Here is a 15,458-nt window from a genome sequence, read left to right on the forward strand (position 1 = left end):
AAGTAATAAAAAAAAAGACCCATTTTCATCCTGAGCCTCAGCTTTTTGACGCTTGGCGGCGACGGCCTTACCGTGGCGAGGCAGCGGCACATGTTGCCGTAGGCGACGGAGAAGCTGGGCTCGTCGATGGCCTTCTCGAAGACCAGGTCGATGACGCCTTTCAGCCTCTCCTCCGTGTCGATGGTCAGGTCCGTCACCTGCTTCATCAGCTGGTTGAACTTCTGCGGCGTCAGCTTGTTCAGGATGCTGCGGACCTTCCTGAAGAGCTCCTGCGGACGGTCGGCGAGGACAAGCCTGAAACCCCGTGGGTTGGTTTTTCCCCTCACCTCTCGAGATCAAATCTCAATATGCTATTTGACCCGAGAGTGCAACCACCGCAGGTTCTACGTGGCTGGCTTTCACTGTCTCTGCACTGACTCTGTTGGAGCTCCACGAACAGCGTGTGATCGCATTACGCACTGTTCGCTGGAGCACTGTATCACTTGTTAGTCCTCATTTAATCTGACAGACGGCAAAGTTCTGCCAAACGGCTGCTGAATATCTTTCCCGCTCTACCTGGCTGCCTGCATACAGCTCTTCGCATGGTGGTGAAGTGCATGACAACATATTGAAGAAGACGGGATTCAATATCTTTACAAATTCACATGTTCCAGATATTTTCTGGTGGTCATATTTGCTGCTTTTTTCCCTTTTTTTTCTTCTTTTTTTTTTTTTATAGAAAAAGCTGCAGCGCAGCCATAAACTCTGACATGGGCCGCAACTGATGAGGGAACCTCTCTTCACAAATCCTTCTGCGCCCGACCTGTGTTTTCTGATTCTCCGGATCCTCCGCCGCGCCCTCCCTCTTCAGGCCGGGCTTCCAGGCGTTCTCCGACTTCTTCAGCTGGACGTCCTCGACCGTCACGTTCATGATGATCTTCCTGGGAATGATCCTCCGCGAGCCGAGGCTCATGAGCTGAGTGAGGAGGAGAGACTCTGTCAGTATCCATGGCTCTTACCTTCTTCTGTGGGCTGCGCAGTTTTTAAATGCCCGACTGAGACCAGGAGCTAAAAATACAGAACAGGAAGCTACATGGCTATTAAAGTGCTGTGTGCAGATAACAAGTGTGTTCAAGAGGATTGTGCTCATTAATTTGAAAATCTGGAGGGGTGGGAGAGGGGACGGCACTCAGCTTCAGAAGATTGTATTGCATCAGTGTGAACCCCAGACGGGTTCATACTGATGGAGGTGAGCTGTTGCCCCCGTTTTAAAGATGCTTATAATGGCCTTGATGTTGTAGGCGTGGCCACGCCGACAAAACTCCCGTCCTGTCTACCTGCGCGTCCTCTGCCGACTCCAGTCGTCAAGCACCGGGCACCCATTAGGCAAATGAAGATACTGAACGGGCCATCAGCGTCTTGCGGGCGATGTCGAGTGATGAATTACGTGCATAATATTACAAATGAGAGCAAGTCCCTCATGGCTTTACTTGTGTATCGTCTTGTTTTTTTCTCTAAATGATCATTAAGGTTCAATTTCAGAAGGCCATTTTATTTTCAAGCACTGATTGGTGTCTGTTCTCAGTGGTATATATATATATATATATATATATATATATATATATATATATATATATATATATATATATATATATATATATATATGTGTATACATATATACATATACATATATACATATATATATATATATATATATGTATATATATACATATATATACATATATATACATATATATATATATACATATATATACATATATATATATATATATATATATATACACATATATATATATACATATACACATATATATACATACACACAATATATATGTGTGTGTATGTATATATATACACACACATATACATATATATATATATATATATATATACACATATATATATGTAGACATATACAAGACATATACATATATTATATTATATATATATATATGTATGTATATATATATATATATATAAATATATATATATATATATATATATATATATATACATATATATACATATATATATATATATATACAGTATAAGTCTGAAGTTTGAACACACCCTCTCCTGCAATTGTTTTTTAGCTTTACAACTTTCTACGCTGCAGGTAGATTCTGAAGACATCAACAACATGAGCAAGATATGTAATTATGCAGCAAAGAAAAAAATTAATAACTCTAAATCTGCTTTTAATGAAAGGGGGCTATTTTGAAGAATTTCACACTTTTATACACTTTAAGACACTTTTCCTGTTTCCTACATAATTCCACGTGTGTTCATACATGGTTTTAATGCCTTCAGTGACATACTGCAATGTCAACAGTCACGAGAATGACAGAAAAGACATTATATTCATCGGGTGTGTCCAAACGTTTGACTGCTCGTGTGTATATATTAGTTGAAAATTGTGGGCTGCTGTGCGTCACTCACCGCTGCGCCGCGTCCGCCGCTCATCTGCCTGCCGAAGTCGGCGAAGGCGGGCGTGAAGTCGGGTCCCCTGGAAATGGCTCTGGACTCGACGGCTCGAGACGGCGCCTTGTGCTGGTTCATCTGCACGGCAGCCACACACGCAAACATCAGGTCAAACAGCAGGGGGAGCATTAGGGTTAAAGGTGTGTGTGTGTGTGTGTGTGTGTGTGTGAGTGTGTGTGTGTGTGAGTGTGAGTGCAAGGGGGAGTGTGTGTGCATTTCTAACCCAGCGCTCTCTCAAAGGTGACCCAGTGTAAACGAGCGCCTGACCTGCTGTCACTCGTCACCAGACTACTTCTTTTTTTTTTTTTTTCTTTTCTTTTTTTTTTGCTCCGTCGTGCTGTTACGGAGCAGCTCGTAAATCTGGCTCGAGACGGTTCGAGGCTGCCGTTGGTCGGGAGGGAGGGAGCGAGAACCAGATGTGGAGGGAATGGACGGATGGATGGAAGGACGGAAGGAAGGAGTGCACGCAGGAGGAGGAGAGAGAGAGAGAGCGGGAGATAGTTGCGGGGGAGGAGGAGAGGAGAACAAACGGAGTCCTTTGTCTTTGAGACGCCCTTGACTTTCTCCTCCCTCCGTCCCACCGAGATTTCACTTTCTCCTCGGGAGGGAACGCCGGCGCTCCTGTATGTTCGCTCGCTCACTCGCGTTGGTCTTTTTTCCTCGGAGGGGTGGGGGAGGGGCGGCGTGCCAGAAAGTGACATCAGAGCTGTGTGATTTTAATGAAAACAGCATTCGGCCGCGCCGTACTGCAGGATCAGAGGACTGGACCGACGTCTCCCAAGTGTGTGTGTGTGTGTGTGTGTGTGTGTTTGAAGACCATCAAACAAGTTCGGAGTAAAATAAACATCTGCTGATGACGCCGTTCCACAAGGACGCAATTTCGAAGCGAAGGGTCAATCAATTTGTTTTGATTTTTAGTAAATAAATCTCAGCCGCGTTGAAAAATGAAAAATATTCATTTTTGAACGAGAAAAGCAAAGTCCCGACTCTGACCCCCATGGAGCCTGAGGCGGGAATGTTAAACAGCTTGTTAAGTCTGACTGATTAATTACTCGATGACGAGAAAGGGACAGAAAATCTTTACGTTTCCGAAGCCTTTGAATAACCTTTTTTTTTTTAAAGTACATAACTAAAGAGTTTCTTAAAATATTGAAGCATCTCTGGTTCATTTTCACTGTGACGGACGTATTTATAAACTGAACTGACGGGAAGCCTTCACCGACGTCTTTACAAGACGAGCTTTACGAGGGCAAAGAGTTCATTACTCTCGAATCTCCTGGATGTCGGGGGAATTATTTTTTAATGCAGCCGCGTGTCAGCACGTGTTTCATTTACCTTGTCCAGCACCACATCGCTGATGGGCGGGAGCCCCTCGGGCTTCTGTGTGCAGGCAGGCATGAACTGGAAGCCCAACAGGAAGTCCCTGTGATACTGACGCTTCGCACCAGACTCTGCCAGGTCTGCGACACAAAGGGGAGAGAGACAAAGAACAGATCAGGCCAGGAGCGAGCTGAGGGACAATCCAAGCAAAGCAAAAGTGTTTGGGAATTGTAAAATTAAAAAAACAACAACAAACAAACAAAAAAACAACAATGATTTTCTGGATGCTCAAAAAATGCTTTAGAGGCCCAGTGTGTAATTTTTTTTTAAGGAAGCCTGGCTGACAGCGTGTTTCTGATAGGCTGGCTTCCTTAAAACATGGTGGTGTAAAATGGCAGCTAACTCGGAGCAAGACCCTTGACTGCTCCAGGTCAGGGGTCAGCAATGTGGTGCCTACGGGCTCCAGGTGGCGCCCCAAGGACCACATGAGTCGCACACAGGCCAAAAATAATTTGCTGAGCTGCGTCTAAAATTCAGTTTTAATCCAACCTTGTTCAGCCATTGTTGATCATTATTGAGAAATCATTAACGTGATCGGTGTCTTCGCATAGGTCAGTGTCATTTGTTATTTCAGTAGAGTGCAGCAAACTGGTTGTCATGACTCAGGAGCCATTAAGTGGCTCTCAAGCGCCGTTTCCATTACAGTTTTTCACCCCCCAAAAAAAGAGCAATATTTCTAAAAATTTTGTGATATTTAGTTTTTGCGCAAATTCTAGAAATTCTATTGCAAATTCAAATTTTACACACTGGACCTTTGAGACAAATCCCTCTTCATAAACCGCTTCAAATTATTTCATGTGTAATGTTTCCATGGGGTGGGCGGGGCCGTCTCTGACCTTCCACGTCCTGCGGCGCTCCCGTGGAGTTCTCCTTGTCTCCGGGCGTGGCGCCGCTGTCGCTGCTCTCCGTCTCGGAGGTGTGTCCCGTGCCGTTCCTCATGGGCTCCATCTCGGACTCGCCGTTCTCCTCCGGGGCGCCGCCGCGCTTGCCGTCGGCCTCGGGGGCCGCGGAGGGCGCTGAGGCGAAGGCCGGGAGCAGGGGGGCGGGGCTGCCGCTCGGAGGGGCCGGCTGCGGGGCGGCGTCTCCGGCGGGGGCGTCTGCGGGGCTGGACTCGGCCTTGGCGTGGACAGAGGCGGACAGTCAGACCCTTCAGGTTGGTTTAACAGGTACGGCTGAGATTATTTAAATTTGTGGGGAAGGTGACTGGTGGGAAACGCCTTGTCGCCGTCTCCCTGCGTGAGGGGCCACTTGTGTCTGTTTGTGTCACTTAAACTGGAAGATCATCAGCTGATGGGAGAGAACTTTAAATATAAATATAAACATAAATTTAAAACTACAATGTTGACCGACGTTTAAAAAAAATCTATAATCCTGGAACTTTTTTTGAAGGAAAACTTGACAAAACATTCAGCAGCTTTGTTGTTGTAGCCACAGCGTGTGATTTCATCTTTCCCTCCCAATAAAGGGTGATAAATACACAACACTAAACGTGATGATTTTATTTGCGCAGGCTCTAATCAAGCAAAACGTTTCACTCGAGGCTTGTTTGAGGTTTTCTGTCTGTGTTGGTTTTCCTTTGATTTTCCTACTTTAGAAGAGCTCCTTCCTGCCTCCTTCCTGATGTACGAGTTCGCTGCAAGTTTTGAGGTTGTTCATTAAGTCAGACTAGACAGTTAACTGTTTGCTTAAATATATACTCACACCTGTGAGGAAACAATTACAATAAATGGGTTTTGACTTCAAGGACAATTTGCACATTACAACATCCTGTGTTATTAATTAATTTATTTATTTATTTTATAAATAACTGTAGCTTTGTTAATGATTAATAAATCTTTAGAAATGGTCTTATACAGTATTGACAGAGAAGTATGTTTCAACAGCATCACTGAAATGCGTCAAGTGCGTCATAAACACCTGTTTAAATGTAAACTTGCGTGTAATTTCCTCCCCCCACTCTGCTGAAATCAGTGTTGATGTAGTAGATAGAGTTCAATGAGGCTCTGCAGGGTTATTTGAGGCGGCCTCTAGTCACATGCAATATTGTGTCAACAACATTTGAGGCACTTCTTCACAGCGGCACGGAAATGGGTGGGGGCAGAGGGAGGGGTGGGGGGGATTCTGCCATGAAATTTTACTTTGCAACAGAACAAAAGGAAGCAGAGAGGACTAACCCAGGCTAAACCGATTTGGGAGAAAAAAAAAAAGTGGTCGAGCCGAGCGTGAAGATGAGCGATAACTCCTGGCTGTGGTTGCGCGATGATAACAACACCCCAAAGTCATTCACGTCTGCTTCCTCTGCCACACATGTGGAAACATTTTCCACTTGAACTATTACCCACATTGTGCCTGTTCCTCCGCTCTCTCAGCACCCTCCCTCCTCCCCCCGCCGTCCCTGCACCTCCGACTCTGCCGGGACATTTTAAATCGCCCCGATCTTGCCGCCGCCGACCAAAACAAATCATTACTCCTTGATTATTTGTTTGGTGACATCTCGGGGACTATTTACATACCTCATCCTCTTTCTGAGTAGCGTCTGAAGCAGAGATGGCGTCATTTGGTTTCCTCCAGGTCTTTGGTGTAGTGGAAGCAGTCTGATTCTGATTTACTGCGGAGGGAGAGATGAGCATTCAGTCAGAGTGTATCAGTAGCTGCGTCTCCGTCGCCCCTAGAATTGCGCAAAACCTAAACGTCGCAATGAATTACTGGCAATGGAAACACCTGAACTTCCAGAAACCTCTTTAAATATCGCTAAAAGCTTTTATGCTCTCATGAGGTGGTTTTTCATATCGAGGTGTGTCGCAAAAATGTCATGGGAACACCTTTTTTCGCATTTACACATCAGCGGACGTGGGTCATGTGACCAGTTCACGTCAAGTGAAAATGGCGCGTTATGTTTGGGAGGAGGAGGAGACGTAATATTTTTTACAAGTAATCACAGACAGAGTAAATCTTGCGGGACAAAGAATTTACGAGAATTACAGCTTATGCGCGTCACACCATTAAATGGAAACACCCGCAAGTCGCAATTGTACTAAATTATAATAAATAATTTATATATAAATAATAATAATAAATGTGTCTAAATTATAGAAATATTGCTTTTACTTTACGAAAAACTGTGACGGAAACGCAGCTTGTGAAAAGGGAGGAAACAACGTTTCATTTCTGAATAAAAAAGCCCTTAATGATGCATTTGATAGAAAATATTTAGACGCCCCCGCCACCCACCCACCCAACACACACACACACACACAGTCAGCCGAAATAATATATACACACACCAGGAAAGGAAATACTTGCATGAATATTTAATTTGTATCATTGCCTCTATACCTATAGTTACCTCTTTCCAAGTTGATCAAATTACGATAAGACTGTGTACTGTTGTACAATGTTTTCCCAACAGATGGCGTTACCCTTGTGAATGTAGCATCAACAAGTCTTGAGGTAACAAGACTGGCCGCCCCTTTGAACACCTCTTGTAATTGTAGAGGCCACAGGTAACGTATTAATCTTGTGGTGTCTGAATAAATTTGGTACTGAAATAGTTGTTCAAGTTTGTCTTTTCCTGATGTGTGTACACCGACTGACTGGGGCAGAACATGAAGACGCATCCAAAGAGGAATTTGACGAGAAAACCACAGAAGAAGGAGAAAAAGACAGCTGCATACCTGAAGTGGGACTCTTCCTGGTGAGCGCCGGCGCCGGTGGCTGCTGCTGCTGCTGCTGCTGCTGCTGCGGCTGCGGCTGCTGCGACTCTGGTCTGCTGTCAGCTGCTGGTGCCTCCGGCACGGCTCTTGGAATGAGGTCCTTAGTGTCGTGGGGCTTGCTGGGCTCGTCGGCCTCCGCCGTGGCCTTCACCAGGGGCGGGAGGCCGGGGGGGAGGGTGACGGGCAAGGCGGGGGCGGGGCTTGAGGTCAGGGTGACGGGCACCACGGCCACGGGTGCCATTGGGGCGAGAGCAGCAGCGATGGGCACTTCTGGCCTCACGTCAGAGGGCAGCGTTTCGGACGAGGTGGGGGAGGCGGAGGAGGTGGAGGACGAGGAGGCCTTGGGCTGGAGTGCAGCCGTGGGCGCCACAGAGGGCTCGCGAGCGGCAGCGCTGGCGGCAGCGGCGGCGTCCGGCTCGGCGGCGGACTCTGCCAACCCGTTCAGAGCCTTGGGGGCCGGCGACGCAGCAGGAGTCCGCGGCGCCTCGGAAACAGTCTTTTCGACGACGGGAGTCTGAGGTCGGCCCGCTGAAGGTTTGCGCTCCCCGTCCGTCGGCGAGGGGGACGTGACGGAGGCGGAGGAGGCGGAGGAGGCGGCGGAGGTGGAGGAAGAGTCCACCCTGGCTGGGGGACGCTCGCTTTTGTTTGGCGGCTGAGCGGCCGAGGCGGTCGTCTTTCCGGGAGGGGGAAGAGGCTCTGGTTCGACGGCAGAACAGGGCTCGGGTACGGGAGCGCTCGGCTCGGGTCTCTCCGCTGGGGCCTCAGGCTGCAGCAGCCTGGGGGAGGAAGACTTCTGGACTACTGGCTCCAGTTTTGGTGCGTCATCTGAGGGAAGGAAACAGTGGGAAAAGCACACAGTTTAATGCTGTGTGTGTTTGTGTGCTTCGTGTGGATAAACATGACAAATGAGCAGCCTGCTGCACGGTAAAACATTCATTTTCATTTCAAATGGTAAAGTCTTCGATGCGTATTTTTTTAAGAGCCAGTTTGACTGACCACCGACATGTAATGTAGAATTATCTTTTGCATTTCAGTTGGAAAAAGAAAATGCACACAATACAGTAGGAAGAAACAAAATTGTTGGGCTCGCATGAACTTACGAGTCTGACATTATAATTAATAATATATATAGAATGCATCTGTTTCTTAAGTGGATGCACTCGACACTATACTTGCTATGTGACATTAATGAGTGAAGTGAAGGGAAAATAGCAGTGCAGTTAATATCAGCAATGCAGCATCTTCTTAAATGTTCAAATCTGTGAAACCCGGGAGACCTTTAGTCCATAAACAATACTGGTCAAAAGTTTGGACACACCCTATGAATTGAATGTCTTTTCTTTCATTCTCATGACTATTGACATTGCAGTTTGTCACTGAAGACATCAACACTACGTATGAACAGACATGGAATCATGTAGGAAACAATAAAAGTGTAAAATGACTCGTTTAACACGTTTTATATTTAAATTCTTTCAAAAAAAAAGAAAAAAAAAAGCATATATTCAGAGTTATTTAACATGTATTTCTTTGCTGAATAATGACGTATATCTTGCTCATATATTTGATGTCTGAAGTATCTGTCTGCAGTGTAGAAAGTTGTAAAGATAAAAAGAAATGCATGGCAAGGTGTGTCCAAACTGTTGATTGGTAGTGTAAAAAAAAAATGTAACAATAGTAATAATATTAATAATCTGTTTTCATGAGCACAAACATCAGCTGATTTGTGTCGAATGCCACACTTCCTTGAAGTGGATTGGCTGGCCGATCAAACCCTGCGTTGCAATGACGACCAGTCCCATAAACCAAACAGCCTGAACCGGCATTTCAAAACTCCCAAGGGCCCAGTGAAGTGACTAATAATAGAAAAAGAAACCAAACAGCGGTGGTTGAATAGTTCCAGCTAATTACTGGAACGACTGGTTCTTCTGCTGACTCGGCCGTGTTCTGCTCGCAAGCGAAACGAAAGTGAGAGCGTCACCGTTGAACAACCTGCTCTTGAGAAAACGAAACCCATAGGAGACACACGCACACAAAAAAATGGGAGTTTGGAAATCACAGTTTTTGTCTCGGTGGAGAGAGGCTGGCATGCTTAATTAGACAGGGCTATTGCCTAATGTGCTGTGTGAATGACCCGGCAGCAAAAAAATTAAAAAAGAGGGAGGATTATCCATCGTAAGTCTATGATTAGAACGCTATAATCAACAGCCGTTATTGGCCGTCCTGGTCTAGTTTGCAGCTCTTTTCAGCAGAAGTGGTGTCGCTGGTGCAGACCTGGCCCCGGTTTGGTGTCTGAAGCCCCCGTCAGCGGCTGCTGTGCCTGTTGGGGCTGCAGTGGCTCTAGCGCGTAGCCTCCAGGATGGGCCTGCTTAGGAGGCTGTGACTGCTGCTGCTGCTGCTGCTGCGGCTGCGGCTGCTGCTGCTGCTGCTGTTGCTGTTGCTGCTGCGGTGGCGGTGGCAGAGGCTGTTGTTCTGGGGTCTGGCTGCTGCTCAGCTGCTGCGATTTGAGGTAGAAAATGTGAGGATAATGAGGGTGCGCCCATAAAAACTAGCAACACAGAAAAACCAGACGGACCGGCACAGAGATGTAAGCAAGCGCACGCACAAAAAAGCGGGAAAATAAGAAAAAAAAAATAGACAAATAAATAAACAGAGAAGCCCATATAGTGGGGAGAGAGCGGCAAACAAGTCCGGTGGGGAGATGTCAGATCACGGAGGACAGTAATGGGGTGGCGAGACAGAGAGATGGAGGTCGATGTTTGGAGGGTGGCGGGAGAAAGGGGAAACAAAACACTCAGGAATAAAATAAAAAAGAAACAATAAAGAAAATAAAAAAATAAATGTGGGGAACACAGAGGTAGAAAAAAGAGAGGAAAGACACCGTTAACATCCACAGGAGGACACAGGAGAAGAGAGATCAACACGTCCTTCTACAGAATCCAGGAAGGTCATTTAGGCTTTGTGCCTCTCATTAAATGAAATGTAATATTGTTTAGGCTTCATTTATTACATTAATCTCAAAAGCACCCACAGGGAAAAAAAAAGATGAATGTGGTCGAAGCCTGAACCTGGAAGTAAGACACTACATTCGAATGAACTCCCGACTGAGAAGACAAGCAGAGCGAGCGGATTCTGTAGGAGGAGTGGGAGAAATACACACAGCGCATTGTCGCAGTGAAGCCAGCCAGTGACCGGGAACAGTCGCCGGAAAGCGGAGAGCAGGTGTCAAGATTGTAGCAGCTGAGAGCCGGCCATACCTGTGGTGGGGTGGGGGTGGAGGAGGAGCAGCCGACCGGAGGCGTTGAATTCCTGCTCCCTGAGCCCCCTGCCAGGATCTCCTCGGTCACGTCCCTGCCACCCTGATTGGGGTCGCGGATACGGATCTGCGAGGACAATGACGCGAAAAGAACAGAGACCTCACTAAAGCGCCCGAGTCGCACAGAGAACCGCGTCTTGGCCGCATCGGAGCCGTCGGCAAGTGGTAGAAACGCTTGAAGTTTCAAAGAGAGAGGACTCAACACCCCTTTCAGAGCTTAAAATATTAAAGAGACGCATATTCAGCACTCTGAGTGACAACCGACAGTGCTGAACTCAATCACTTCATTCTAAGTTGTCACTAGTCTGAAAACAAGGGAAATGCGCCACTGATACAAAGTAGATAAAAATACCAAAAGCAATCTGAAGCCTGTCAATAACCAATATTATTAAACCTATGTTTAATATTGACAGGCTTCTACTGAAATGGAACTAAAAGCTTCTGAATACATGTACACAAAAAATACAATGAACAGCAGCTGTGTTTTTATACACTAATAATAAGCATTTCTGTGTAGATAAAGGGCCGCTCCATACTGTATCTCCAACACTGACGATTATCTTCTTTACTTTCACCACCTATTTTGGACTTCTGTTTATCCTAATTTGCTTAAATCTTCACACCTGTTATACTGTTGAACTCTGACAGCATACGTTTTTAAACAAGTATATCAATAATGACACACAAAGCATTTATCTGTGACATAGTTGTATTTTTCAAAGTAAAATATCACGGTATATTAATTCACGATTTAATGGTTATAATGTTCACAGTTAAACAAACAAATTTCTTACAATTTAAATATCAAATCAATACGCCCTAAATAACAGTTGAGAGGTGATAAGAGAAAGACGGTTACAATTCAGCGTAAACGCTTGTTTTGACAAGGGCTGTAAAACACTAATTACTGTCGTAAAGTACGCGTTTACCTAGCATTGGCGAAGCTAGCTAGTTCCATGATGCTTGCGTCATAGGCTGATGATGAATTAACAAGTAAACGTGTAATTCAAAACATAACTACGAAATATATATCCTCAACGTTATTTGTGAACTCCCTTTATGCGGTACGTGACGATACAGCGACACCGGGGTGTCGGCGTTAAAGGTGTATCACCGTAGTGCTAGCATGGAATGCTAGGTGAGCTTGGTGTTCGCGTATCACCGTAGTGCTACCATGGAATGCTAAGTAAGCTTCACAGGAGTTTGCACCAAACGTGTTTCGCTGCTTTATTTTCTATGAAATATTCCTAAACTTTATCAACTTTGGGTCAGAATTTTCAAGCCTTTTCAGAGAAAAAGCTGTTCTTCTTCTGTTTTTTGAAGGATGTAAAGAACGAGTGACACTGCCACCCTCAGCGCTCAGTACTGCACTGCAGGTACAAATGAGCATGTAGTGGGCGGAGTGAAATTTGTTGAAGTATTCGATTATGCCGTCTAATCGTTGCAGCCCTATTTTGAACCCACAGCTCATATCAGAAAGGCATGAAATGGAGTGGGATTAAGATTGAGAAAAGCACTAGAGCAACACTAATCACCACTGTTGACGGCCAGGGTTTGCATACGAGGGGTGCGGGGGGGGACTACTATGGTACTCACTGTTTTCTTCTCACGCTTGGCTGGTGGAGGTTGCTGTGGTGTAGGCACTATGATGGGGGGCGAAGGAGGGTACACAGTCTGCCCAGTGTAGTACGGTGGGCCGGCTGTGGGGACCGGGGCGGGAACGGAGGGTGAGACAGGTGGGTGGTACCTGAGGGGATCTGAGGACGAAAGGACGGAAAATAAAGATACACGCGTCAGGCTGTTTTTAATCCAAAGATGTTCAAAGTAAATGGACTTTGCCGAAAGCTTAGTTGTTTCGTTTGTATCAGACACTCAGGTTTGTCCTTATGTGACATGAAACATGTCAGGTAAGAACAAACCTGTGTGTCAGGTATAAACAAAATAACTAAGCTTTAAATGCCATTTTTGTTGCAAGAGTCCTTTTTTTTTTTTTTAACTTTATGAAGAAAAAAAATAATTGTAATTTTAATGTGATAACAGTGCATTGCACATATTTGTGTATCGTAAGGGAGCGTTTCTCAATTTTAGATTTTGAGTGCTGTGGAATAAATTTGGGTCGCGATTTCATGATGAGAAAGATTAAGAAAAGAAAAATGTGGGTCCTGAGACTCCATCGGTTGAGAAGCACTGCTGTAAGTCACTCACGGTATGGGGCTGGATAATCCCCTGGACCTGGACCAGGATAGAAGGTGCCGGAGCCTGGCGGCTGTACAGAATACTGCTGAGGAGGACCCACGTAGGGCGTGCTGTGGCGATACTGCACGTTAGGGAGACAAAAGAGCGCCATTGGTTACCATCAGAGAGCAGAGGGCAGAGTACAGCGATCAGGAAAGGAATGACTGGGGTGGCAGGTTATTATTTTACTGAAATTGAATTTTTTCGGGGAAAATGTGTCAATGTGTGCAAGGACTTTAAAGGCCGAAAAACTCAAGCAAAGGGTGAAAAAATTATTTTTTTGACAAAAAATAGTACAAATTTTAAAAATGGCGGCGCATGATGGCAACAAACTAGGAGCAAGACCCTTATTGCTCTATGTATATTTTATATATATATATATATATATATGTATATATGTATATATATACATATAATATATATGTATATATATATACAAATATATATACATATACATATATATATGTATACAAATATACATATATATATATATGTATACAAATATACATATATACAAATATACATATATATATATGTATACAAATATACATATATATATATATATATATATATATATATATATATATATATACATATATACATATATATATACATATGTATATATATATATATACATATATACATACAAATATACATATATATTTATTTATTTTATATATATATATATATAAATATAAATATATATACATATATATAGTGTGTCAAGTTTTTTAACAAGCGACTCTATCAAGATACTTGTGAGTGGGTGGGTCACCTGTGGGATGTAGTACTGTGCAGCTTGCGGGGAGGGGAAAGGCATGGGCGCCATGGCCATCATGATTGGTTGATTGGCCGGGTAGACGGCTGCCGTGGGAGCCTGCGAGCCGGGCCGTATGGAGGGAGTGTTGGTGGGGATGGTGGGCCTCGCCGTCTGCATCTGAGTCCTTTGGAAAAACTGAAAGCGACACGCAAGAGAAACAGCCAACATTACATATTCTTCAAAAAAAAAGGGGGAAAAAAGGCACTTTCACAGTGATGCAACAGAGAAGCTGTGGTGCGTTCAAAGTCTTCACTGTTTAGTCACTTTCTCAGAAAAAGATCATCTTTGGCGAAATGGAAACAGAAAGGAAACAGAATCCTCGATTTACCCTGAATGATACCGACGGCGGTAACAGATGTGCGCACTTATTGCTCCTGTTTATTCTTGCCCGAACTGCCTAAAACTGATCGTCTGCAATCGTTTGTGAAGCGGACAGCGAATCAGAAGCGCTGCTTTCCTCGTGCGAATTGTCGGGTTGATGAATTCGTAGAGGGCTTTGGAAGCACGATTTGGCCAATTCGTCTGAGCCCACCTACGCGCTGAGGGGGAACACATGCGAGTAATTGCTAGAGAATCTGAATTGGGCAACTTTCACCGTCTCCACTCTGGCTGCCAGAGACCTACGTCTATACCGCGATGGAATCCTGCAAACTTGAAATTAAATCTACTCTTTCGCCAGTTAAACCTGCTAACGAGACGCCCGACAGATGTAAAAACAAAAAGAAAAGAAAAAAAAAAGGCGGAGAATCTGTGCAACAAAGTCAATGTGATGTTTCTTTCCTATGATACTCTTCCCCCTGTGGTCGGGTGAATAAAAGCATCTTGGGAATGCTCCTTATTTAGCGGTTGTGTGCTGTGTTAAAAGACTGCACCAGGCTCCGCAGCTGGCTGGGGGAAAAGAAACAACAGCGAATAATAAAAAACTCTCAGGGTGCAGCCTGGTTTCAAAAAGATCGGTCGACCTGCGAGACGCAGCTTGGCTCCTCCACGGGCTGCAGTCCGGCCTGCTTCACGTGCAGCCAGGGCATCAAATAAACCGTCGGCTGCACCTGCAGTGGCTTTGACGGTCTGCTCGTCAACGACGTTTGCAAAGATCGGAGCTGTGAGGGTTAAATTTCAATCAAAAGAAATAAAGAAAAAGGAAAACCAGCAGCTGTGACCAGCTTCCAAATAGCGCAAAGACCTCAAAACGAGGACTTTGCAGCAGCACCGCCGCGTCCTTTGGAGGAGGAGAGCAGCATAAACAGCGCTGAGAAAACATCCAAACACACCCGGTGGACTTGAGACACGCAATATTTAAAGGACGTCATCAGGAAATGGTTTTGTAATAACAGAAAACAAGAGCCGAGCCATAAAACTTTGACACGTTTCCACGGAGGAAACGGTTTCTCTTCACAGACACATGATGCAAACAGAGGGAAAAATTATATTTGGGAGGACGATAGATATATATTTTTTTATTCTGCATGCTGTTCATTGAGTTGTGCAAATTAGTGAAAGATGTGGAATAAAT

General features: G+C 44.9%; 1 protein-coding gene across 5 annotated transcripts in view; it reads right to left on the minus strand.

The window, feature by feature from the left end:
* Positions 1-15,458, minus strand: part of eif4g3a (eukaryotic translation initiation factor 4 gamma, 3a) — a 51,335-nt gene that overhangs the window by 14,224 nt on the left and 21,653 nt on the right. For 3 of the 5 annotated variants that reach the window (XM_076025010.1, XM_076025011.1, XM_076025008.1), the window contains 12 exons: positions 13,901-14,080; positions 13,096-13,207; positions 12,487-12,647; positions 10,832-10,957; positions 9,849-10,071; positions 7,536-8,399; positions 6,375-6,469; positions 4,698-4,977; positions 3,817-3,941; positions 2,440-2,559; positions 803-955; positions 72-269 (listed from right to left, as the gene is read on the minus strand). In XM_076025010.1, coding sequence (XP_075881125.1) covers positions 72-269; positions 803-955; positions 2,440-2,559; positions 3,817-3,941; positions 4,698-4,977; positions 6,375-6,469; positions 7,536-8,399; positions 9,849-10,071; positions 10,832-10,957; positions 12,487-12,647; positions 13,096-13,207; positions 13,901-14,080 — 2,637 coding nt within the window. Of the gene's footprint in view, positions 1-71; positions 270-802; positions 956-2,439; positions 2,560-3,816; positions 3,942-4,697; positions 4,978-6,374; positions 6,470-7,535; positions 8,400-9,848; positions 10,072-10,831; positions 10,958-12,486; positions 12,648-13,095; positions 13,208-13,900; positions 14,081-14,907; positions 15,046-15,458 lie in introns of all 5 variants that reach the window. The other 2 variants (XM_076025007.1, XM_076025006.1) reach the window with 2 other exon arrangements.

The sequence above is a fragment of the Nelusetta ayraudi genome, unplaced genomic scaffold, assembly GCF_046127955.1.
Source record: "Nelusetta ayraudi isolate G7.1 ecotype Tasmania unplaced genomic scaffold, CSIRO-AGI_Nayr_v1 ptg000017l, whole genome shotgun sequence".
NCBI lineage: Eukaryota > Metazoa > Chordata > Actinopteri > Tetraodontiformes > Monacanthidae > Nelusetta > Nelusetta ayraudi.